The sequence below is a fragment of the Rattus norvegicus genome, chromosome 9, assembly GCF_021556685.1.
Source record: "Rattus norvegicus strain SHRSP/BbbUtx chromosome 9, alternate assembly SHRSP_T2T, whole genome shotgun sequence".
NCBI lineage: Eukaryota > Metazoa > Chordata > Mammalia > Rodentia > Muridae > Rattus > Rattus norvegicus.
Window position 1 is genome coordinate 6644610 of NC_141542.1, and position 23838 is coordinate 6668447.

At 53.2% G+C, this 23838-nt stretch overlaps 1 protein-coding gene and 1 non-coding gene across 7 annotated transcripts in view; one reads left to right on the forward strand and one right to left on the reverse strand.

Moving 5' to 3' along the window:
- Positions 1–711: 711 nt before the first annotated feature.
- Mllt1 (MLLT1, super elongation complex subunit) overlaps positions 712–23838 on the reverse strand; it is a 44835-nt gene continuing 21708 nt past the window's right edge. For 2 of the 6 annotated variants that reach the window (XM_087565032.1, NM_001106876.2), the window contains 9 exon segments: positions 14045–14188; positions 10985–11110; positions 8155–8682; positions 5845–5932; positions 4692–4800; positions 3120–3219; positions 2956–3027; positions 2792–2863; positions 712–2714 (listed from right to left, as the gene is read on the reverse strand). In XM_087565032.1, the coding sequence (XP_087421158.1) occupies positions 2586–2714; positions 2792–2863; positions 2956–3027; positions 3120–3219; positions 4692–4800; positions 5845–5932; positions 8155–8682; positions 10985–11110; positions 14045–14188 (1368 nt within the window). In that variant the 3' untranslated portion in view covers positions 712–2585. 6 annotated transcript variants of the gene reach the window in all.
- LOC120094875 (U7 small nuclear RNA) lies at positions 21017–21079 on the forward strand. The gene has a single exon (XR_015630006.1). It is a non-coding gene; the product is annotated as a U7 small nuclear RNA (small nuclear RNA).

The window sequence follows — 23838 nt, forward strand, 5'->3', positions numbered from 1 at the left end:
CAGCTCTTTAACATCCATGTCCCAGCCTTCATCTCTGAGTCACCCACGGATCTCTTCCTGGCTCTGCCACCCAAGGGTGATGACAAATCAGGTCAGTGAAGGGTCTGGGATGGCAGTGTCAAGCTCCAGGGACTCCAGAAGAGTCTGTTTAAGGGCTGAGCACTAACCACATGGTGTCACCTGTGCAGAGGCCACTCTACAACTGATGTTCAATCCAACCAGAGACCTGCAGACCCATCTTTAGCAGACAGGAGTGGGACACTGGCTACTGACAAGCTGTGAGACAACCTACTCCTCCCTAAGTGCTGTTGAGTTGTGCCTGGGTGAACCCCCAGTTTCCACCTGCTAAAAGAACTCAAGAGGGGGCTGCCCTGTGGACATAGTAGCCAAGGATGTGGACTTCTAGAACTGTGCTACTCAAGTGTGTGCCATGCACCCATGGTCCTCTGGGTGGATGGAGCTCATGTCTGGAAAATGGGCCCAGTGTGAGTGATGTCAGAGGCTCATGGGCTCTAGAGTCCCTGCAGGAGGTGCTCTCCTTCCCAACTCCACCCTCCTGCCGGCCCACCCATCCCCCCAGAACCCCACTGTGCTGTAACCAGCCCTTACCACCTGATTGCAAGGGAACAGCATAGATGTGGCGCACCCTTCTAAACAGACTCCCATACAGCTGTTTCCCATTCCTCACTGAATTGAAGGCAGGCCACCCACTGCTCCCATCTCACTTTATTTTCTATAAAATTCCTCCATCATTTCACAATTTAACAAAAAAAAGTTTAAAATGCGGGACAAATGGCCCTGCAGCTCATTACAAACACAGCTCTCCTGGTCCCTCTGGCCAGGGCTCATCTGGGCCAGTGACATGTCTATTCATGAAGACATGTCTTGTGAAGCCCTGGGGAGGGATAGGTATCCAATACCTTTTGCACTCAGTGTCATGAACTGGTTCAGGAGGCTGCAGCACAGGGACTGACCGTGGGCAGACATGGTGCCACCCCTTCCTATGGACAAGTCCCTAAAGCCCTCGGGGCTCTGGCTGCAGGCTGCTTCTTTAGGCTTCCAGACAGTCAGTATGGGCCCCAGAGTGGCTCTGGGGGACAGTGGTATGACCTTCCGGCCAGAGGAGGTAACTGAAGAGACGGGTGGTGCTCTCAGGAGGGTCCTGGAAGCATCTGGAAGGATTAGACACCAAGGCCCAGGGCAGCAGAAGAGCTGGGCCGCTGGCAACCGTGAAAGGAAGAATAGTGCCCTGGGCTGAGGCTGTTTGGGACCCTGGCGCACTCCATGTGGAGGCCAACAGCTGCCACAATGCAAAGGCTTAGAGGCTGCAGAACACCTGATGGAGAGTATTGTCGGCCTGTGTGGGAAGAGGTGTGGGGCCTGAGCCCTGTCTCCCCCAGTTGGAGGGAGTGGGAACAGGGGCTGCAGGCAGAGGCCTTCTCCTTCCCTGGGGGTAAAGGAAGCCTTAGAGGCTGGGGTTCCCCGGGAGTGTTCAGGATCTTCCTGACAGATATTCTGGGAGTGGGACAGAGACAAGGAGAGGGAGCTGGGAGGCCAGGCCTCCAGGGATGAACCCACACTGGGGAGGAAGCAACACCAACGAGGCAACTGCGAGCTAGTTTCGGCTCAGGCCGCTTTCAAACAACTTGGTTGGGGCACAAACACTGACAACAACTGGAGTTGGGGAAGGGGTGGTACTCCAGGCTCAGACATGGGAAGGGGGCTGGCTTGACCCTTGGCAGTTTGCAGGGCACAGGTCCAAAGCCTCTCCAGGTGCACTGTAGAGGCAGAGCCATGTGGCCAGGAACAGAAGCAGTCTGGGGCTGGGCCCGCCTCACACACACCATCCTATCATATTTGGCAAAAGCTCGTGTTTTCAAAGTTCAAAGACTTGATCAGTGAGAGAGCAGAGGAGGTGGCCCATGGGGAATGCTGGCCCAGGAGTACCAGTCCAGCTAGCCTTGGAACTGTGGGTGCTTGGCTGGCACATGGCTGCAGTGGTGGCCCTTGGGGTCCCAAGATTGGTGCCTATCGTAGTGTTCACTGGCCTGGGGCCTCAAGAGGCAGTGGCATCCTGGGATCTAGAGGGGAGCTCCTCTGTGCCTCCAGCAGAGGGGTAGCAGGAGCCTCCCCAGTGCTGGACTCACCTGGAGCACACACAATACACAAGGCTGCATGGCAGAGGCAGGTGTGTCCAGTTGGTCCTGGCCATGCTAACAGACCCTCAAGTCTAGGAGGCAGGCCAGCTGAAGGAGGCCTGTGAACTGTGTGGAAGACTATGGTCATCCTGGCCACTCAAGAGAGGCCCAGGCAGTGACCTGCCATTCAGTTCCACCTACAGTGGACAACTGGCAGAGACTAAGTGAGGGGCTGCAGGCCACATGTGTCCTATGTCACCCCACCCTGTGGAAGTGTGGCCTGCAGCACCCCTTCAACACCAACCACTGAGGGGCACTGGGGCACCATGGTTATCTGGGGGTGGTACCAGGGGAGTGGAAGCCATGGTGGGCCAGCCCTCATGCCTAGCCCCTCCCATGCCCACCATGCCCACCATGCCCACCGTGGCTCCACAGTGGCAGCCAGGGTCATGTGGCCACGGCCTCCAGGCAGCTCTGCAGCTTGCGAACAGTGCTTTCATCCAAGGAAAAAAGGTCAAAGTCGAAGGTGGTGTTGGTGACATTGAAGTGACCAGTCTCCTCGATCAGGTTGACGATCTGTAAGGTGGGTTTGATGGATTCAGGGAATGGTGCTGGGTACCAATGCCCAGGCCTAGGAGGGGAGGGCTCAGTACCTGCTGCAGCACATTGCGCTCACGCAGAGCCATCAGCCTCCGGTGTAGCTCCACCAGCTCGTCCGTGTAAGCCTGGGTAGAAGCACGTCAGTGGGCTGGGGGTACCCAAATGGAGCACAGCTCAAGGCAGCACCTGCCCACACCCTCAGGCCCAGACACCCCACCTTGTCGTAGGTAGCCTTCTTCAGAATCTTTTCAGGCTTGCTGCAGGGCTCGGGGCTCCTCCGACCAGTCACCTGTGGGGACCCCGGACCTGTGAGCTGCAGCGTGCCTTTCTCAGCCCTCCCAGGACAGCCACGGGAGCCGCTGAGAGCTGGACTCCACTCACCTTGCTGCTCGGAGGGGGTGGCTTCTGGGGAGGCAGGGGCTCACGGCCAGGCAGGCAGGAGTCAGCACTGTTGTCACTCTCGCTGTCACTGAAGCTTAGCCTGCAGTGCAGGCAGGGTGGTGTCAGAGGTGACATGCTACACCACACTAGCAGGTGTGAGACACCCCCTATTCACGTCTTCCTGCCCAGCCCTGAGTGCCAGGACCATCGGACTTGCCCCTAGTTGCTTCATGAGCTTCATGTGGCTGACCCTTCACATTCCAGTAACCAGAGACCATGGGGATGAGTCTCAAACCCTGCTGTAGTCCTGCAAAGCAGGCTGTGCAAGGGTTACACACAATGATGCACAGCCTGAGTGCCAACGTGACAGATGTCCTAAGCCCATAGTGGGTAGTGCTACGGAATCACATGACACCAGCAGGTCTCACTGAGTATTAACCTCCTCCTCCTCACTCTGTCACCTCAGTGACGGGAGTGGGCAAGAAGCTGCAGTCCAGGTAGGACTGGTGGCCACCGTTGTCTCTAGCATTAGTCCTTCTTGCACCATGTGCGCTTTGGGGTGGGGTCAAATCCAGGTCGTCAGGACTGGGAGCAAGTGACTTTACCAACTGAGCCATCCACCAGGATGGCACTTCATCCCTCAGCTCTCACGGTCGGTCTGTTATATCCAGGGCTCCTGCTCCGTGGCTGCAGGCCAGGACTTAGGTTAGGCAAGCACAGCCTTAGGTTCCCCCCATTTCTGCCCCTCTCTGTGCTCAACAGGTGGCAGCTGAGGGTGCTGGACCTTAGACATCCTTAGGGAGCAAAACATGACATGGAGCCTGGCCAACACACTGTGTTTGAGTGCCCTACCCGTGTTTAAACTTTCGTGACAATAGGGACAAATGCAGGCCTGATGGCTGGCAAGCTCCCACCAAGGGCCCTTCATAAACATGATGTCCCCACCGTGGAACCCACATAACTTTGACTCCTTCAGACAGGACTGTGCTTGCCACTCTTGGAAATCTACTACCCCGTTTGCTCCTAGGACCCAGCCTTCCCTGTGAGCAGAAGCCATAGCCTTGAATCTTACAGCCCTTGATGTACAGTGCTGTGTGGATGGGCAGGCCCTGGTTCACTGTGTTATCTGAGCAAAGGCTGTAGCCCTGTCCATCAGGGAGGGACTGTCACCAGCATGTGTCAAGCCTTCTGGTACCTCTCTGCAGTGAACCCTGGGGCACACTACTCTACAGTAGGACTAATGGAGCCCGGGTACTAGCCGTCTCTGGCTCTGCCTGTCACAGCCTAGTGTTCAGCTTGTTGGAGGCCTAGAAAGAAAGACTCCAGGTAAATCTCCCATTCTGGGGACCTGGGTAAAGACATAGGGGAACCCATGCTTCCCATTCTCCAGCACACCTGTCACGTCCAGCTCTCCCACAGGCAGCTACACTTCAGCCATGGTGGTGAAAGACCATGATTTAAAGGGAAACCTGGCCAGCTCCGAGTTCCCCAACCCGACCCTACCGGTGAAGCCTTACACTTGGGCTGCCTATACAACACCTTGGTCCCAGAATGACTGTACTGCCCACGCACCTGGACTCCCGGCCTGGGTTGGTCTTGACGGTGCTCTCCTCTCCTGATGATGAGTCATCCTCATCTGACCCCTCAGACTGTAGGTCCTCCACCATGGAGCGCAGGGGTCCTGAGGGCAAATGGAGAGGAAAGCTGAGCTCTGGCTGCCTCCCGCAGGGCCACCCCAGACTTATCACCACCTGCAGGGTCCCTCTGATCTGCAGCAAGTTCCCCAACCCTACCTTCCTGGCCCTCCTCACAGGCTTCAGGCTCCTGGTCTGCTAGTGGTCTACAAGATCTCTCCATCACAGCAGCCAAAGGTTCAGAACCCAAGCAGCCCAGCAGGGTGAAGGTCCCACGCTCTGCCTAGGACCAGAGTCCCCATGCAGCCTACACCCCTTTGTGAGGATGGCCAGTGCCTCACTAACCCTACATAGTACTCTGGTTCACTCTCCCCCTTTTCTCCAGAGGGACCTAGTTCCAATCTTCTACAGATGGCATCTTGGTTTATATTCCTGTTGCCAAGGCAACAGAGGGCACAAAGCCCTCAATTACCTTGGTCACATGATGTCAATTCAGCTGGTTCCCTGCCTATCCAGCGGATAAGAGCCTTGGAGAGTATAGGCTTCAAGGACCCCATCCCCCAGCCAAGCTCCTGCCCCCAACAGGGCTGCCACCGCCGGAGGCAGGCCAAGGCTCCTCTGAGGCAGATAACAGTAGCCAGGCCTAGCTTCCAGCCCTCCCTGGGAAGAACCACTAGAGTAGCCAAGCCTAGCACACGCGCTGTCATCTGATGCTGAGTGACGGTCTGTCAGAAGGAAGTAGGTCTCTATGGCCTTCAGACCCCAGGGACTGACCTGCTTCTAGGCGAGCACAACTACTTCTTGTTTACAAATCCTACACCACCAGGAGCTGTAGTATGTGTCCTGGCTGACAGCATGGGCCTCCATTGCCTCCTGGGCACTGAGGTCAGCTCAGGGGAAAGGGACATCAGACCAAAGGAGGGTCTGGTGCAAATCCAGGCTCGGTCTTTCTGAAGCAGCAGAAAGACCTTGCCTGTCACTCAGGAGCGCCATGCCTCTCTGACTCATATGTACTCTTCCCCAGGCCATGCCTGCTGGCCTGCCTCCTCCCTCTACCCCTTCCACCAGCTCCACCTCCCCGTCGGACCCACCTTGGCTGTGGTTCTGAGACGGCTCAAAGTCGGAGTCAGAGCTGGAGTCAGAGCTGGAGCTGGCGTGAGCTGGGCTTGACTGGGCCGACTTCAGCCCATAACCAGGGCAGCACGAGAGGGAAAGAAGAGATGTCATCTTGCAGGTCACAGGAGGGGTCATGAAGGGGCCAAACAGCCCCAAGGCACACAGAGCAGCCTTCTGCCCTAGCTCACACAGAGCCTGAAGCTTGTGAATCAAATACTCTGGAGCAGGCCACACCTTCCCTGGTCTTCCTGTAGCTGCATAGGGATGGATTTTGCCACCAGGGGGCAGTGACAGCCAGGACATCAAACAAGGCAGGAGGCTGCTACTGTGTGAACTCTCTAGAGAATGCTAGGAGACTGTCACTATGCGCACATGCAGTGTGTGTGGGTGGTGTGATGTGCAGTATGTGAAGTGTGTAGTATGTGAGGTCTGTATTGTGCACTGTGTGTTGTATGTAGTATGTGAGCTCTATCTGTGTGCACTGCATGTGTGTTGTGTGTGGTATGTGACGTGTTTATGATAAGTAGTGTGGTGTGTGAAGTGCAGTGTGGGTATTGTGTGTGGTATGTGAAGTGTGTGTGTGTGTGTGTGTGTGTGTTATATATGGTGTTGGGGATACGATCATGATACATACTCAGTTATCACAGATACCAGCAAGAGGCTGGCCATGGTGGGAAGCAGAGCATGGGCCCTGCTAAGCCTATCCCTCACCTGGGATAGAGTGGCTACAGCCCTTCCCTGGTCAAAGGGTAAAGTGGGAATAAGACATATCTTTTGTGGTAGAGCTCAGGACCCTCAGCCCTGCCCAGAACAGGGGACAGGGCAGTGCCCAGCCTGCAAAAAAACCTCAGCTTGGGCAAAGCCTGGGAGGGAACATTCCAGACTGAAGAAAAAAAACTATCCTATGCAGGGCTCACCACAGCCTAGTCCACTGGAGTCCAGCTGTGCTTGTAAGGCCTCTTCTTATCTACCTTCCTAGTGGCCAGTGGCAGTGCCTAGGAACATGCCACAGGTATCCATGAGTCTGTCCACTGAAGTTCTCAGGGTAGAACTCATAGACCCAGTCTGGAGCCAAGGCACCCTCCCTTGCACACACCCAAGGGCACAAAGTGATGAAAAATGGCTGCTCTCTGGCATTGCTCCGGGCCAAGGCAGGCTCTAGATTCAAGCCTCAATTTCCCCACCTGTATAGGATTGGCTCTACAGGTCCCTGCTTGGACATCCTACCTACTAGGCTCAGGCACAAACCAGGAAGTGTTGGGGACAGGTGCTGTCTGAGGCCTCAGTGGGTTAGTGGCAGTCTGCAGACCTCCCATCACCATCCTTACAGAGATTAACAGAATCTGAAAATCCTTCTCACTAGAGAGGGCCAGGAGGTGCCAAGTGTGCCCATAGCATGACAGCTGCCGCCCTTCTCACAGGGCCTGTAGTGGCTAGAACTGAATGGTCTAGGGACCGGAAGGTCTGGGGTATTGTCAGCTGTTTGGAGGTGTCAGCTTCCCCAGGAACTGATGCCTGTGTGAGGCCCTGACAGCTGTGGCAGTGCTGACTGGGGTGCTCAGGTACTGTCTACTACCCTCAGCCCCAGTCTGGAGGCAGTGGCCCTGGAGAGGCAGTGCCCAGTGTCCACCTGGGACAAAACATCAGTGCACAGCTCTCGGGAAGGGCTGGCTCCACAGCAGCCTAAGAGCCTCACACTGTCCTGGGGCCTGGAGGAGGAGCAGCAGAGGTCAAGCCTCAAGCCTGGCTGTTAAGCCCTACACAGCCAGTGCCTGCCTTCCACATAGTGATGAGCCCTAGAAGCTACTCACAGTTCTAGCACCCAACAAGCACAGTGGCAGGAATGGCAGGTACAAAGCCCCTAACCAGTTCATGATAGCCCTAAGAGCATCTTTAAAGCTGCCTAACCAGGGCTCTGATACGAGAAGGCAACTCTCTAGGAGTTGGCCAACTGCACCCTCTACCTTGCTGTGTGGCAGGTGAAGGAGACAGGAAAAGGAGCTCTGTATGGCTCTCTGGCTATAACATGCCTTCGTGATGGGTAGTAGGGCTACCAGAAAGGTAGGACACAGAGGGGTCATCTGGTTAATCTTGAAGAGTCAGCAGTGTCTACCTAGCCCCCAAAGTTGTTCATCCACTGGGTAGCATGAGGACTAGAGCTGTGAACCGCAGTGCTACAAGTCCCATACCATCCGGGGAGCTCAGCTACCACTGTATGGGCAGGGGAGAGCTGACCCAGGGAAGCCATAAGCCTGGCAAAGGGACACCCAGCACCATCTGCTCACCTCTGACCGGAAGGAGGCCTCATCCTCAGAGTTTGAGTCCTCAGCCTGCAGAGTCCGCTTGGCCTCCCTTGGCTCACTCTCCATCTTCCCCTTGTCACCTTTGCTGCTCTTGTCCCTGGCCACCTTCTTGTCAGGGAAGGAGGAGGCACGGGGTGAGGTGCCTGGCGCACGCCGTGCCCCCTTTGACCCACTCTTCTTAGGCTTTTTGGCGCTGGGCTTCGGTGAGTCTGTGGCAGCTGGCCTCTTGCTGGAGGCCTTGGGCAGGGTAGGAGGCTGGGACACACCCTTAGGGGACAGGCTCTCCAGCTTGGTTTCCTTTAGGGCCATCTTGGGCTCCTTGAAGGCAGCCTTGGGCACTGGGGCCTTCTCCTCCTTGGGCAGCTTGCGTGCAGCATCCTTGGCACTCTTGGGCTCGCGCTCTGGCTCCTTGGAGCAACTCCTGCTCTCTGAGTCCTTACGCGGCCGCTCACGGTGCTCCCTGGCCACCTTGTGTGGTTTGGAAGCCTTGCCACTCTCCTTGTTGGCGTCCTGCAAGGCCAAGGGCAGGGAAGGTGAGGAAGATGTGTCAGGGGCATGCTGGGGCCGCCTGGCTCTGCCACCCCGACCTGGGCAAAGGCTGATCTGCCTGTCTAAAACGTGTAGAGAGAATCTGCAACATGAAAGGGTGTGACCAATAGACACAGCAGAGCCATGCCCAGAAACTTGCAGAGCCACCAGGGCCCACAGCTGCCTGAATCTGGGAGACCTGAGGCTGCACTGCTAGAAGGAGCTGGCCATCCTCGATCCTTGAGGCCCTAGTCCATGTCCTCAGTACTTGCATCACATCCTGGAGTGTTCAACTCACGCCTCCACCAGTTCTAGCCTTCTCTTCAGAAGGCACAGCCAGTGGCCAGGCAAAGAGCTCAGAGCTAGCTAGGCAACAGCTCCTCCATGCAGACCATAACCAGGACAGACATGGTCGAAAGTACCACCAAGAACACCAGGCTGGTGGGCCAGTGCCTGCGAAAGGGGCTCTGCAACTGGACCACCCAAGTGCCCAGGGGCATGAAGTTGCCTGAGGATTCCTGACTGCAGCCTATGCCACTGGCCATGTTCCTATGAACTAGACAAGGAACACTGCAGCTGGCATCAGGGCTGGCAGTGGCCTCACAGAGACTGGGGGCAGGGGGGAAAGGGGCACTGTCCCCCAGTAAGCCACAAAGGAGGCAAGAAATGGGAATCGTGTGGTCCTCACTCTCTCTTGCAGAAGAAAAACTTGCAGGAGTGTAGGGCAGGAGTGTAGGGCAGGAGTGGCTGATGGGAATGTGCCCACAGCTGTGAGTGGTTGATAGGAACCACTCTCCTGGGGTCATGCCTGGGCAACTATAGAGTTCCAAGTCAACTAGCACTCTATAGTGAGACTCAGTCTCAAATTTTGGGAAATCCTTTGTATCTGTGAAGGCACAGTCAGTGAGGATGGGGCTGTCACAGGCTCAATGCTGCCCTCCCCCCCTAAACAGTGAAGAAGTGCACTCCAGAGAGCCTGCCAAGCCTTATGGCCTGGTACCTATTGGGGTGACACAGCCCATGCCTCCAAGGGAACAGGCCTGGATGGGCCTGGTTCCTGCCTTAGGTACCTGAGAACAGTTCCTGAGAGGTTCACCTCCTGCTTACTGTGGCCCTGTGTAGCCACCAGAGATTGCTCAGCCAGAGTAGCACAGGGGCTGACACTCAGGTCTGGACCACACTTTAAGGCTGGGGCTTCTGGGAGAGTCATCTGCAGAGAAGAAACTCTGTGCTGCCTAGAAATCTGTGAGAGCCCATGCAGTGCTCCACAGTGGTGCTAGCGAAGGCCACTAGAGAGGCACCTGTGAGATACACCAACGTTATCCTTCATTGCTTCTGGGGACTCCAAACAACATGGCTGGGTGAGAAGCCCCAGGTTGCTAGCAAAGACTGCTTCTCCTTCAACCTCCAACGGTCAATGAAGGGTGCCATCAGGGCTTGGTTAGAACTCCAAGATGCTGACCAGCTTGAGAATGTCACAGGCCTGTTAGCCTTGTGGAAAGAGGTAGAAGGAGCCTGCCCTGGTGCTTGCTTCTCTCTCTTCCTGCTGTGCCCATGGATGAGATGGCCCAAGGGTGGTCAAGTTTCATGGGGATGCCCAGCTGATAGTGCCCTATAGGCAAGTGAAGCAAGAAGAGTGTGAAAATGAAGGACAGATGCACAAAGTCATCAGTCACCCTCAGAGGGTCCCAAGAAGTTAGTCTAAGTACCCTGTGTCTCGAGAGACAGAATCAGGGTTCTAGGTTCAGACCTTGCAGTGGTGATGACAGCACTGGCCAGCCTGTGGCTGGGTGGTCCCTCCAGGAGGCCCAGTGTGAACTGTCCAGAGTGCTGAGCAAGGGGACAAAATGTGTGTCCTGGAGGTCAGCTCAGTCTCATGCATGCTATCCCCACCTCCTTCAAGTCGGCTCCATGCCAGCACTACTGACCACCAGACCTGGAAGTTACAAGGGCAGGTGTGGTCCAGAACCTAGAGCCAAGGAAGTCACCAAGGGACCAATGATAGAGATGCCCTGCACAGTAGCTGGGGACAAATCACTGTTGGGCAGGAAAGAGGGACCATGAGACCTGTGACGGAAGAAGAACTGGGCACAAAATGAGCAGCCAGATTCCAAGCACCACTCTTGGCCACGCTAGCTAGCGAAGCAACAAGGAGCAGGAGCAGAGGCTCTGGATGTAGGCGGCAGGTGTGCAGGGCTGGGATCTGCAAATGGTGGTGGCGATGGCTTGCAATTGCCAATGGCCAGGTCCATGCTCCACAACGCTGGCCTTCCACCTCACTAACCTTGGAACCGTGGGATGGTTTGTTCTTCTTGGGGTCAGAGAAGGCAGAGAGTGGAATTGTGGGTAACATGGGGTAGTCAGGGCTGGGCCTGGACACCGTGTCCGCTCCTTCGGGCATTACCATCACCTAGTGACAAAGAAGAGACAGAGGTTATCCACAGGCGCCAGGCAATGGTCTGGCGGCCGTGGAGCTGGCCTCCTGTGGAGGGAGAAGGAAGCTAGAGGTCAGCTGCCCAGAAGAGTCACAGGTTTGTCCTTGTGATGGAGCTGGGGACCAAAATGGCCCCAAGGCTTCTAGGAGTGGACCCTGGCCAGCAGACTGCAGCCCTGGTCAAGAAGATTCAAAGCCTGTAGCAAAGCAAGAGATGCAGCTGGGGCCATGACTGTACTGAGCACTGAGGAGGAGGCTGGAGGGAGGCCTGGCAGGAGAGTTCTGCCAGTTGTGGTGGTGGCAGCAGAGTGGCTTTTGAGGGATCAGCACAGATAAGGCTGGGACAAGTCTTCCGAACTTCAGGTACAAGCGGCTGGAGCTAACCACACAGAGCCCAAGCAACAAGGCAGAAGCCAAGAACAGGGCCAAGGGCAAGAAAGGTAAGAGAAGAACCGTAGGGGACAGTCAGTGCTGGGGCTGCTGGGAACCCTGGCCAGCTCAGGGTCACAGGCTAGGAAGAGGACCAGCCTGAGGCATAGGAAGTGTTGCCCTGCATCAGTTGCTTCCTAGGTGCCCGAAGCAGTTTGGGAATGGCCTCTAAACAGCAAGTTCATACAAAGATGGAGTTCAGTCACTGAGGATGCAACACTGCACTGAGTGCAGCAGAAAAAGGGAGAATGGGGCTTCAAAGAAAGGGTTTGGGCTGGCAGAAGAGGAACATCTGGGCTATGCACCTAGCCAGCCATGCCTTTCATCTGGGTATGCTAATCCCACGGTTAAATGACAATGCACTGAAATGTGACCTGCCCTGCTGTGACTTGCTCATAGGAGCCTGCCCAACCACAACAGAAGTGAGGCCACTATGGAGGCTGTGTGTCCCCAGCTAGGCTTTGTGAACCAGACCCTAAAAGCAGCTGTGAAGTTCCAGCCCCAGGACAATGGTCCCATGAGGAAGGGGCCTTTCAGGACAGGGTAGGAGCCCAGTGCGGGACAGACACCAATTCTAGGGCAGCTGGACTTCTATGGTCCCTGAACAACCTGACTTCTTTTCACTTGCCAGCCTGCCTGGCCTCCAGGTAAGCAGCTTGAGTTCCCTGCCAAGATGCCCAAGGCCAGGCACTGGACCAGCTGCCACATGGACCAGGCTCCCTGGTGTGATAGCCTCAGGCTACCAGCAGATCAAACACAGAGCTGGGCACCGGCTGACTGCCTTGGTAGAACAGTGGGATCCCAGTCTGGGCATGTCTAGAGTCAGAACCTATAGCCACTGTACACAGGGCCACAAGGTCCTAGCATGATGCCATCTCTGGTTCCCCAGTAACCACAGTTTCTGAACAACAAGCATTACCCATACAGAGATTCACAACCCAGAAGGTCAACAACACAGTTACCTGATCCCGGGAGTCACCTGGGAGCCATCATCCCACATCCAAGGCCACTTGAGACTGGAGAGTGTCTGGCTGGCTGGCTCCCTTGGGCCACTCGGGGAGTTCACTGCAGTCTCTCTTCAAGACCAGCTGGACACAGTCTTCCCTCCCTATCCCTTCTAGGCTGTGCCCAGATGATGCCCTGAGACTGTCTCCAGAGCTTGGGTAATACTTCCCCTGGCACCTGAGAGGCCTGAAGAGGCCTGAGACACTGACGCTCCCAAGAAGCTGACCTGGGGCCCTGGGGCCGCCCACACACACTGGCTATGAGGCACCTGGTGCAGCTACTGCACACACCCACACACCCTTAGCCATCCAGGACTCAGAGGGCAGAACAGCATCATGTGTGTGGGTGCACCGGAGGCTGCCACTGCCCCTGCCACCACCCAAGCAGTCACAGAGTTTTGCATGCAGGATTCTCAAACTCTCGCCTCAGAATAACCATTTCCTTTCTGAGAAAGGCCACTCCTGAGAGACCTGGCTATACAGAGCCAAGAGAAAGGGGATGCCTGACCCTAGAAACACACCCTGGCTGACATGGACCTAAAGAAGAGGGCAGGCCACACACTCAGATGCTGCTACAGAGCACCACACAGACCCACACATCACATACACACACCACAGACCACCCCCATACCTCTTACACACACAACCGACCAACCACACACAGGTCCTACCTCACAGACATATGTACAGCATCTCAGATATCACCACACACTCGTCCTACACTTAGACAGATCCCTTCACACACATCTCAAACAATACCACACAGCCACACATCTCTACCTCATGTCTCCAAGTACCACACACATAGTACACACCTCAGAACACCACACTCTCCCAAATAGTTACCACAACACACACTCTACATTAAACATATACTCTAAATAGAACGTAAGACACTCACCTTTCACACCACAACCACACATGCCACATACATATCTACAGACCACAAGTAGCACTGTACAGAATACCTCACAACAGAACACAACACACTCCATGCATAATCACACTCGCATACCAGACCACTACCATACTTGTGCATCTGCATGCACACATGAACTGTGGAACACCCATAAAACTACCCCCACAGTGCCCCCATACTCACACAAACCACACCCTCAGCTCCCCACACCCATACCCACACGCCCTTGCCAGACCATCATAAGCCTAGGCTAGCACTTGGGCATGTATGCTCTATGACCTTAGGTTGCAGGTGGCTTTGCCACCTTGCCCTTCAGCAGCCAGTCCAGTTGTAGCAGCCAGTCCAGCTGTAGCAGCCAGTCCAGCTGTAGCAGCCAGTCCAACTGTAGCAGCCAGTCCAGCTGTAGCAGCCAGTCCAGCTGTAGTTGTCTGCCCTTGTCAATGCCCCTCCGCACCTTGAGCCATTCAGGCTGCTGCCCACCCCATTGGTTAAGGTCTATTCATGCCTGGCCATGCTACCAGCCAACACAGAGCAGAGGTGGCAGGCAGGCACACTCACCCCGCCGGCCATGAGTAGCTTGCAGCGAAACTCAGTGGTGGGGTTGTTGAAGGTGAGCTTCTCACAGCGCAGGTGGTTGACAGGAGGGTTGCCCTCCAGGTTGAGGAACAGGTCGTAGGTGAAGCAGACCTTCCTCGGCTCCTCCTAGAACACAGAGCACCGTAAGTGCATCAGCAATGAGCGGAAACACTGCACACTGTGTAGACGGAGTCTCTTCCATGCCCCACTCCCAGCCTCCCTTTCCTTCCCCCAGGTCCCAGATACTCATCTCATCTGTCATTCAAAGGACTTGACAACCATGAACAGTTGAGCCCTGTGATGCCAACAGGGTAAGGACTCTTGCCTCTGAGATCCCCATCAAATTGAAGAGCACTAGAGAGGTGGTTCTTCCCTAAGCCTCACCCAGCAAGGCACTCACTCCCTGTTACTCTTTCCTTAAGAGTCCCCCAGATATATATTCCTTGGGTCTCAACCGAGAGCAGAACAGTAGGAGTGGGGTCAAATCACATGGTTTTATCACAGGAGGCACAGGGAGCCACCACAGAAACCAAAGCTCAGAGGCTTTGGGTGCAGGGGTTTGGAAATCAAAAGGAACCACTCTTGGGTGATTTGACACCCCACTGTCAGGTGATGCTGTATTTCCACAATGTCCCAGCCTGTGTCCTGAGTGCTGGATGGGAACAGCACTGTCATGCCTGTCCCCATCCCCAGGGCTTTTAAACCTACAGACACGGGACAGACAACTGACTTATGATATGGGTGTCAGCACAGTTCCATGGAGGCAAAACAACCTCCTCAGCCAATGGTGCTACAAGTAGACTGCCACACGATGAGAAAAGTACAAGGGACTCCACCTCACCCGGCAATCAGAAAGGAACCCAGGTAAGCAGCTGGCTCAGAGGGATGGGCTTTTGCCATGCAGACCTGAGGACCACATGATAGAAGGAGAGGGGAGCAGGCTTAAGAAAGCAGGGACAAGAAAATAAAGATAGTCCTCATCCCTAAGAGTCCCAGAAGCAGCTGAGATCTGAAGGTTCAAGAGCTATGACACTAATGGTTACCAAGACCAAGACAGGCTGTGACACTAGTAGCTGTAAGCTGGAGGACCTGACACCCAAAATACCCAAGGCCCATGTGGGAGCTGTAGCTGCTAGTCATTCAGGGCTGCTAGGAACATGTCAGGATAACAGCTGCCACAGGCTGAGCAAGCAGGGTGCCACTACCTCCAAGCTGAACCCCAGAAGCTCTAGTCTCCTGGTTGGAAGTGTCTAGTCAGCAGCAGAGTCCTAAGCATTGGGCATTCATGCTCATGTGATGGCCTGGCTTGGGAGCCGCTCTCCTGATTTCTTGTTTGGATGTCTTAGAAAGAGAGTACAGCTACGTCAACACCCTTGATAAAGGATCAGTACTTCTTTTTTTTTTTTTTTTTTTTTTTTCTTTTTCTTTTTTTCTGGAGCTGGGGACCGAACCCAGGGCCTTGCGCTTGCTAGGCAAGCGCTCTACCACTGAGCTAAATCCCCAACCCCAGGATCAGTACTTCTTGAGGGATAAGAGCTCCTTTGCTCCACCCCCATCCCTATCTTAGTGGAGATGGGCCTAGTCCAGACTTTTAAGCTTGACTTTTAAACCCATTGAAACATTAGCTTCACATTAGCTAGTCAGTGTGATTATAATAGATTCAACTCCTGAGGAAACAACAACAAAAAAGTAATCCCACCAAAAAACCCAAGCAAACCACCATCATTAACCACCACCTCCACCACGAACATCTCCTCCTCTACCACCACCACTTCCTTTTTCCTTTACCACCACCACCACCACCACCACCACCACCACCACCACCACCACCACCACCACCACCACCACCACCACCACCCCTCCCCCCCTCCTCCGCAAAAGGCAGGATGCAGGACAGGAAGCCTCTGTAGGTAGCCCTAGGTCCAATGCGACCCTGTTTCCAGCAGGCATGCCCTGAGTCTGCCAAGGACTATGTCAGTAAATGTGGGGAAAACCAGACAAAGGGTGTATGGGTCAATTTACTCAATGGTGGCCGTATGAGCTCTGAGGACTTAACGTGACTCTGAGCAGGGGCTCAGCCAGCAATGTGCCATCCCATGACAGCAGCAGAGTGGTCCCTGGGTCTCCCGTTTGTCTGTTGGCATACCTGCCACTGGACAGGTCCTCCAAGAGTTGTGAGTAAAGGGCAGTAGGGAATGAGACTAACACTGAGGGCAGAGACCCTGAGCTTAACAGACATGGGTTTCTGCATAGTCTCGGAAACAGATGGAAGGTTGGCCTAGATGAATGGGGGCTATGTCCCTTCTTGTTCCTCCCACAAAAGAGGCAGCAGAGGTGCAGAAGGCATGGAAACAATCAGCAGAAAAAGCTGCCCCCCCCCCTTATCCCCAAGGTCACCTCTACAAGAAGCCAGCATCTCACACTGGCTCCCTCTCCATGCTGCCCTTAACTGGATCCCAGATATCATTCTGTGCAGAGGGGAACCCTGTCTTGGCTGGAGTGGAGATGACCTGGCACTCACCCTGCATTCCCTACAAAAAGGACACAGACAGGGAAATAAGAGCAGGTCAAGGAGGGAGGACAGAAGAGGGAGGCGTTTCTACTGTGTGATACAGGATCTGGACCTGGCCAATTGATCTACAGCAGAGATGTAAGCTCAGACTCGTGCCCTTGGGGCCATCAAGCCTTAGGATCCAAAGTCACGCCTGAGAGAGAAAATGCTCCAAAGATGAACTAGCAGCCCAGAGGGGTGGGACAGGTCAACACCAAACGGACACCTTCAGGGCTTAGCAAATCATCTGCCAAAAGAAAAGAGGGGGAACTACAGCTGAAAAAGGATGAAGAGGACAGTGAGTAGGGCTGAGACTGTGACTAGAAGGGAAAAAGGACTAACCAGTCAGTGTAGGAAGACCTGTACCCCACTGGTTCCAGCCTGCAGCTCTACGGTAGTGACTAGAAAAAGGGCTGTGCAGAGCTGGCTCAACAGGGCAAGCAAGGACCCTAGGGAAAAGGTTCTTGGGTATGTATGTATGTTCACACATGCATAATTCAGTGTCTTCCTCAGTCACTCGGCAGCCTATTTTGTGAGGCAGTGCCTCATTGAATCCAGAACTTAACCAATTATAGGCTAGTTAATCACCAAGTCTCAAGGATCCTGTGGTGGTTTGAATATGCTTGGCCCAGGGAGCAGCACTATTAGGAGGTGTGGCCTTGTCAGAAGTGCGTCACTGCTCACTGCGGGAGTAGTAGGCTTTGAGACCCTCCTCCTAACTACATGAGAGCCAGACTTCTCCTGTTAGCCTTCAGCTCCTCCTGCACCAGGCCTGCCTGGACGCTGCCGTGCTCCATCTTGATGATAACTGACTGAACCTCTGAACTTGGAAGCCAGCCCCAATTAAATGTTGTCCTTGTAAGAGTTGCCTTGGTCATGGTTTCTTCACTACAGTAAAAACGCTAACTAACACAGAGCCCTTACACAGGGATTATTCACATGCCACACACAAGTTTTTCTGGAGGGCAGTGGGAAGTCTCATGCTAGTGTGGCAAGCTCCTTACTAGCTGAGCCCTGTTCTCTATGGAGTGACAGGGAGGGAGGGCAACCTGAGACAATGCACCATGCCTTTAGTCACCCGTGCTGACTCAGGACTCCTTGGGGACACAGATTCTCAGAGCTGGAGATACGCCTACACACTAGGACCTGAGGGCCAGCATATGCTGTCCAGTTCCCCCAAGGCTAAGGTCCTCAGTAACTTCAGTCAGTCTCGCAAATTGTCCCAACTTCAAGCAGCTTCATATTCATCTCATGCCCCTGTACAAAACAGCCACCCATACCCACAAGAGGGCAGCGAGCCAGCATCTCTCCAGGCTCAGTCAGCTGCAATGCCACCCAACTGGCCAGACCAGTCCTGGTGCCAAGGGAGCCAGGAGTCCACACAGCTCAGGAGGAATGGCTTCAGGACAAGACACCCCTGGGCATCTGGACCCATTCCTCACCCTGAGTGTGAGAGTACAGCAGCCCTCAGACAGACTCTATGTCATCAGCAGTCAGATAGATCTGGGTATGGCTTGAACACATGGCTGAGGCCCCAGATCCACGTGTGAGTTCACAAGAGACGCTGCCCTCAGCACCATGCCCTTCCACAATAGGCAGTTATCACTCAAATGCTGACAGCAAATAATGTGGGAGGGGGAGGGAGAGGAAGGAAGGAGAAGACTGAAAGAGACTCTGAGAGCCAGCCAAAGAGCCAAGGCCTCCCCTGATTGCTGATTTAAATCCAGTTCAAAAAGACTAGTAAAACACATACACTAAGAAATGAAAACCATACAGAGAAGACAGACCAGCATATGAGAAAAGCACACAAGCACACTCACACCTGTACTGGTGGGGCTCAATGATGGGCATGCACCTGGCATATAAGCAGAGGCCCTGGACTCTACCCTCAGTGCCTTAAACACAAAAGCAGTGACAAGTGAGACCCATGTGGTCATTCCTGAGGCACCAGAAAGTGGCAGGTAGAGACACCAGGGCTCCTGCAGCACAGATCTGCAGACGCTCTGATGAGGTGTCTGAAAGTCTTATCTCCCACAGACGCGCAGTGGACTGTTTACAGGTCACATAGTGAGCCGGAGAACTGGCAAGGCTCATATCCAACACTTCAAGAGCAAAGAGAGAAGGTGCCACAGGCCAGCCGGCAGCTGGCGGGCAGTCCTCCACTTCTCTGCAGAATTTCAACTTTTCTACACTGCAAGCCACTCTCTGAATATGCCCTGCTGCCATGCTCTTCTCATCTCTTTATTGGCACCCTCTGCATCTATGGGCCCTTCTCCTGTCCTCCCCCAGGGTCACCTGAGCCACCAGGCTTTGTGAAACAGCCCAGGCTTCAGCAGCATCAGGGACACTCTGGTCAGAGTGCCAGGCCACACATGGCTACACCTCACTGCCCACACACACAAGGCTTTCCTGGAGACCTAGTCAAAAGCTTGCCCTCTCAGGACCCCCAGCAGTATGCATTAGTGCCCACTCTTGCTGCAGTGACAAGTGTCATACACCCTGGAGGAATACAGGATAGGAAGTCCCTTCGGCATGTGGTACCTGTGAAGTGACAGCAGGTAGGAAAGCCCCAGCCAGCAGCAAACACTGCACAGGGAGAGAGAGCCCTGTGTGAAGGCAAGAACATCTTGGACAGTGGAAGGACCCACCATTTGGGCTGGAGATGGCTTAGGTTAAGAGCACTAGCTTTTGCAAAAGACTTGGATTTAGTTTCCAGCACCCAAATGGTGACTCACAACTGCCTGATAACTCCATGTCCAGGGAATCAAACACCTTCTTCTGGCTTCTGCAGCACCAGACAGACACATGATATGCACACAGGCAAACACTTAAACACAAGAAATTAAAAAAAAAAAAATCTTTCAAAACAGAGAAGAGTGAATTACCTAACCCAAGCACAGGTTGCACGGGTGACAACGACTCAGTCATTCTTGGCCACACAGAACTTGAGGACGGCCAGGGTGCACAAAGCCCTGATCTGAAATAAAGCCGACAGCCAGGAGACAGAAGCACTGATGGTCACTGAGGGATACTCTGACGGCAGGCAGTAAGGACAAACAGCCACCGGCCGGTGCTGTAGTGTGCATAGCTCAGGTGGTCAGGTGGGGATGTGCACACTAGGACCCCACAATAGAGTGGAGACAGAGCCCTGTCTAAGGACTGGGGGCACGAACAGCCCAGACTCTACCTGCCCCGGTTTACACCAGCATCTGCTACCACGTCAGGTCTAGACGCACACACAGCAGAGCCACAGCTGAGACTGAAACAGAGGAGCGGTTGCCAGGATGATTCTGACTGGCTATGTTTGGGTGACTCAGGGATCAGACTTATGGACCTAACATGTGGGCAACTTGGGCAACTTGTGATGGGTATGTGACTCCATGGGTAGGACTGTGGTGGCCACTGCAGGTCTGTGGACAGTGTCCTTGCTGGACTACGGAGACCTGAAGACAGATGGGACTGATGCTACCCATCCTCACAGCCAGACCGGTCAGCCTGCCAGGTGCACAGCCCTAAACCAAGGAGACTCACCAGGCTACCATATGGCTGCCGGCAAGGGATTAACTGTCTCAGAAACCCACCACAAAGATCAATGTGGCCATGAGAGAGGCTTTCCCCTGTTCAGTCCCAAAGAAGAGCATGCACAGTGACAGGGCAGGGCTCACCAACAGCACAGGGAGATGTAGTGGGACCTTTGGAAGAAAGAACAGCAGCTTTCTGCAGGGGTGAGGCAGGGGGACCTCACAGCAGGCTGATACTGTGTAACACATTCCTCAGCAAGCAGAGACTCAAAGAGACACCAGGGAACTGTGCCAGGAGGCAGTACTGGTCATCCCAATGCGCAGGAGGCTGAGGCAGAAGGATGCCAAGAAGGCTAACCTGGGCTTTGAGACCTTGACTCAGAATTAAAAGTACATAGAGAGCAAAAGATAACACGGAATAATTCCGTACAAACTGGCCTGTCTGATGACAGCAGCTACTGTAATCAGCCTGTGGCAGATAGGAAACCAGCCAGGTGGCAGCATCACAGGTGACCCAGCACCAAACTTCTGATCTCTACAAGTTCTGTACATATGGTGTACTCACATATACATGGCACACACACTTGCACGTGAAGTAAAATACACAGCTTCTTAAACAAAACAAAACCATACAAACAAACCAAATCAGGTGACTAGGAAACGCAAGCATGGAAGAGGATAAAGTGTCCATGCTACAAGCACAAAGACTCAAGCGCAGACCTCTAGTCCCCGTATGAGCTAGATGTGATTGCACACACCTGTCACCCCAACCTTGGAGAAGTGTATACAGGAGGGCTCAGGAGGCTTGTCCCCTCAACCCGTCCAACCACCAGTGAGCTCCAGGTTTGGTGAGAGACCTTGTGTCAAAAATTAAGGTACAGGAAATGTTAAAGCTCTTTTAGAATTTGTTTAGCAGGTTTTCTGACTTTGGTCAGAAAAGTCCTTCCAATTAAAAAAAAATTAAGGTACAGGAAGGCAGGAGAGGTTGCTCAGTAGCTCTAAGCACTGACTGCTCTTCTAGAGTACTTGGGTCAATTCCCAGCACTTACACGGTGGCTCACAACATTTGTTAGCTCCAGTTCCAGGGAATCTGATCCCTCTTCTGGCTTCTGTAAGCACCAGGCATGCACTTGGATATACATGTAGGCAAAGCACCCATACATATAAAAATAAAGAAAAATTTTAAAGAAACCAAATCCTAAAAAGATATCCTTTAAAAGATATAATAAAATAATTTCTTAAAATATGGGCCAAGATAGAGAAAGACACTTGACACTGACCTCTGGCCTCCACAGACATGCACATGGAAACATGTTAATACACACATGTACTCATGCATGACAGGACAGACACAACACACAAATAAATGCTAAGAGAATAATGCTAAAGGGACAAGGAATAGCGGGTGCCAACAGACAAATCATGAAGAGAAAGCAAGTGTCTTTCTACTCACAGCAGAGTCCACAGAGAGGTGTAGCTCGGCAGCTGGGAGCAGCAGCTACTCCTCAGGAGCTAGGCTCGCTTTCCAGCACCCATATGGCAGTTCATAACCATCAACCTCCAGTCCCAGGGGAGCTGACGCCCTCTTCTGGTCACCTTGGGTACCAGGCACACATGTGGTACACAGATATGCAGGCAAACATTCAAACACGTAAAATGTATCTTTTCAACAAAGTTAACTTCTTCTACAAAAAAGTAAAGATTCTGAACAAACCCACCACAAGCAAGAGACTGAAGCAGCTGTCAGGAACTCTCTGGAAACAGCAGGCCAATGGTGATACCTGCACCATAGCACTGTGCAGACTGAAGCAAGAGGAGAGATAGCAGATTCCAGACCTGCCACAGCAGACATGACTCTTGGACACAAAGCTTCCCCTGGCATGACCTCCTGAACATGCAGGAACAATCGCCTGTCCTACTGACTCAGCAGCGTGAGAAGAGGGACAGCCCCTCTTTAAAACAGTCTGTGTGGGTGGCACCAATTCACATAGAAACCAGGGATACCAGGGTAAGCCAGTGCTGCCAATACGTATGAACACAGAAGCAAACCCTGGGGAAACACTCGGAGAGTGCATCCAACAGCTGTGAAGATGGCGCACACCACACACCAGGGCTGGACCAGGGGGGGCAAGGCAGAGCACACAAAGCCACCTGGAGTGGAGCACTGGTGACAGGAAGGGAATAACCACATGGTTTTTCTTGACAGTGGCAGAAAAAAAAATAGCTTTGACAACATGAAATGCTTCTTAATCATAAAGGAGAACCCCACAGGATGCGAGGAGTACGTGTGACATACAAAAGCTCTGTGTAGTGCCTGCCTCTCCCAGGAGAGAGTCCTGCCATCTCCTAACAGTAAGGAGCCACAGGCCCATGGAACCTCTGGTCCCAAGCCCACACCCCTGACACAGAAGCTGCTCACATCCTTGCAATCTTGATTGGCAGTGTTCTGCAGGCTACACTTAAGAGATGCTGTACACACTGTGCAGGATCATGTGTCTGAACCCTAAGGTATGCTTTGGCAGTAAAGTTCTTGGTTTTGTTTTTACTTTTAGAAGTAGGCTTCCTTAACCCATTAACAGCCATTTACAAAAGGCCCATAACCAATGGAAACTTCCCTTAAAACAGGAGGCAAGGACGCATACTTCATTAATGCTAAAGTACTCGCCAGAGCAATGAGACAAGAAGCCATACGTGTTGAATCAGAAAGGGAATCAAGTGACTGAAGACGATGTGAGGGACACGGAAACCATCTACACACACCTGCACCCACACACCCACTCAGGCATGCACACACATAAAACTAAACCTGTATCACTAATGATTCCACTGAGCTGCAGATGTGAGACTGTGATAGCTCAACTAAGTGCCACCATGATGAGATCTAGAGTTACCTGGGAGACAGGACTCTGTGAGGTTAACTGATTAACTTGATTAGGTTAACTGCAGTGAGAAGATCTGTCCACTGTGGGAGGCATCATTTCCTATGCTGAGACTCTGGGCTGTATTAAAATAAATAAAATGGGGGCTGGGGATTTAGCTCAGTGGTAGAGCGCTTGCCTAGGAAGCGCAAGGCCCTGGGTTCGGTCCCCAGCTCCAAAAAAAAAAAAAAGAAAAAAGAAAAAAAATAAATAAAATGGTCCAGCAATATAATTAAACAGGTAAAGAAACATGTTATTGCCAGGCCCCAGTACCCACATGGTGAAGCTGAGAACGGATTCCCATATGTTGTACTCTGGTCTCTAAATACATATACATACAAAATAAATATTATAAAACATACATATATAAAAATGAAGCTGGGCACAATGGTACAAGCAACTGATCCCAGCAATTCCAGGGGTAGACAGATCTCAGTGGATGGAAGGCCAGACTGGAACCTGGTCTACATAGTGAGTTTCAGACCAATTATGGCTACCTAGTATGTCTCAAAAGTCACACAAAAGTAAAACCACACTGGCCCTGGAGGGTCATGTAAAGCCCAGGCTCTGTCTCCAGCACGAAATTAGCCCACAACTACAGAACTAGTATAAACCTTAGGGTTGGCCTCTATGACCTCAGGTGGCAACTGATACTACAGTCATGTGCAAATAAAAGGAAAACCAGAATACCAAATTTCCTAAAAATGTGAGATCTTTGTACATAAAAGGACGTAAGTAAGAAAATAACTGCAGATAGAAGTAAGGCACCTGCTGGTCACACATGGC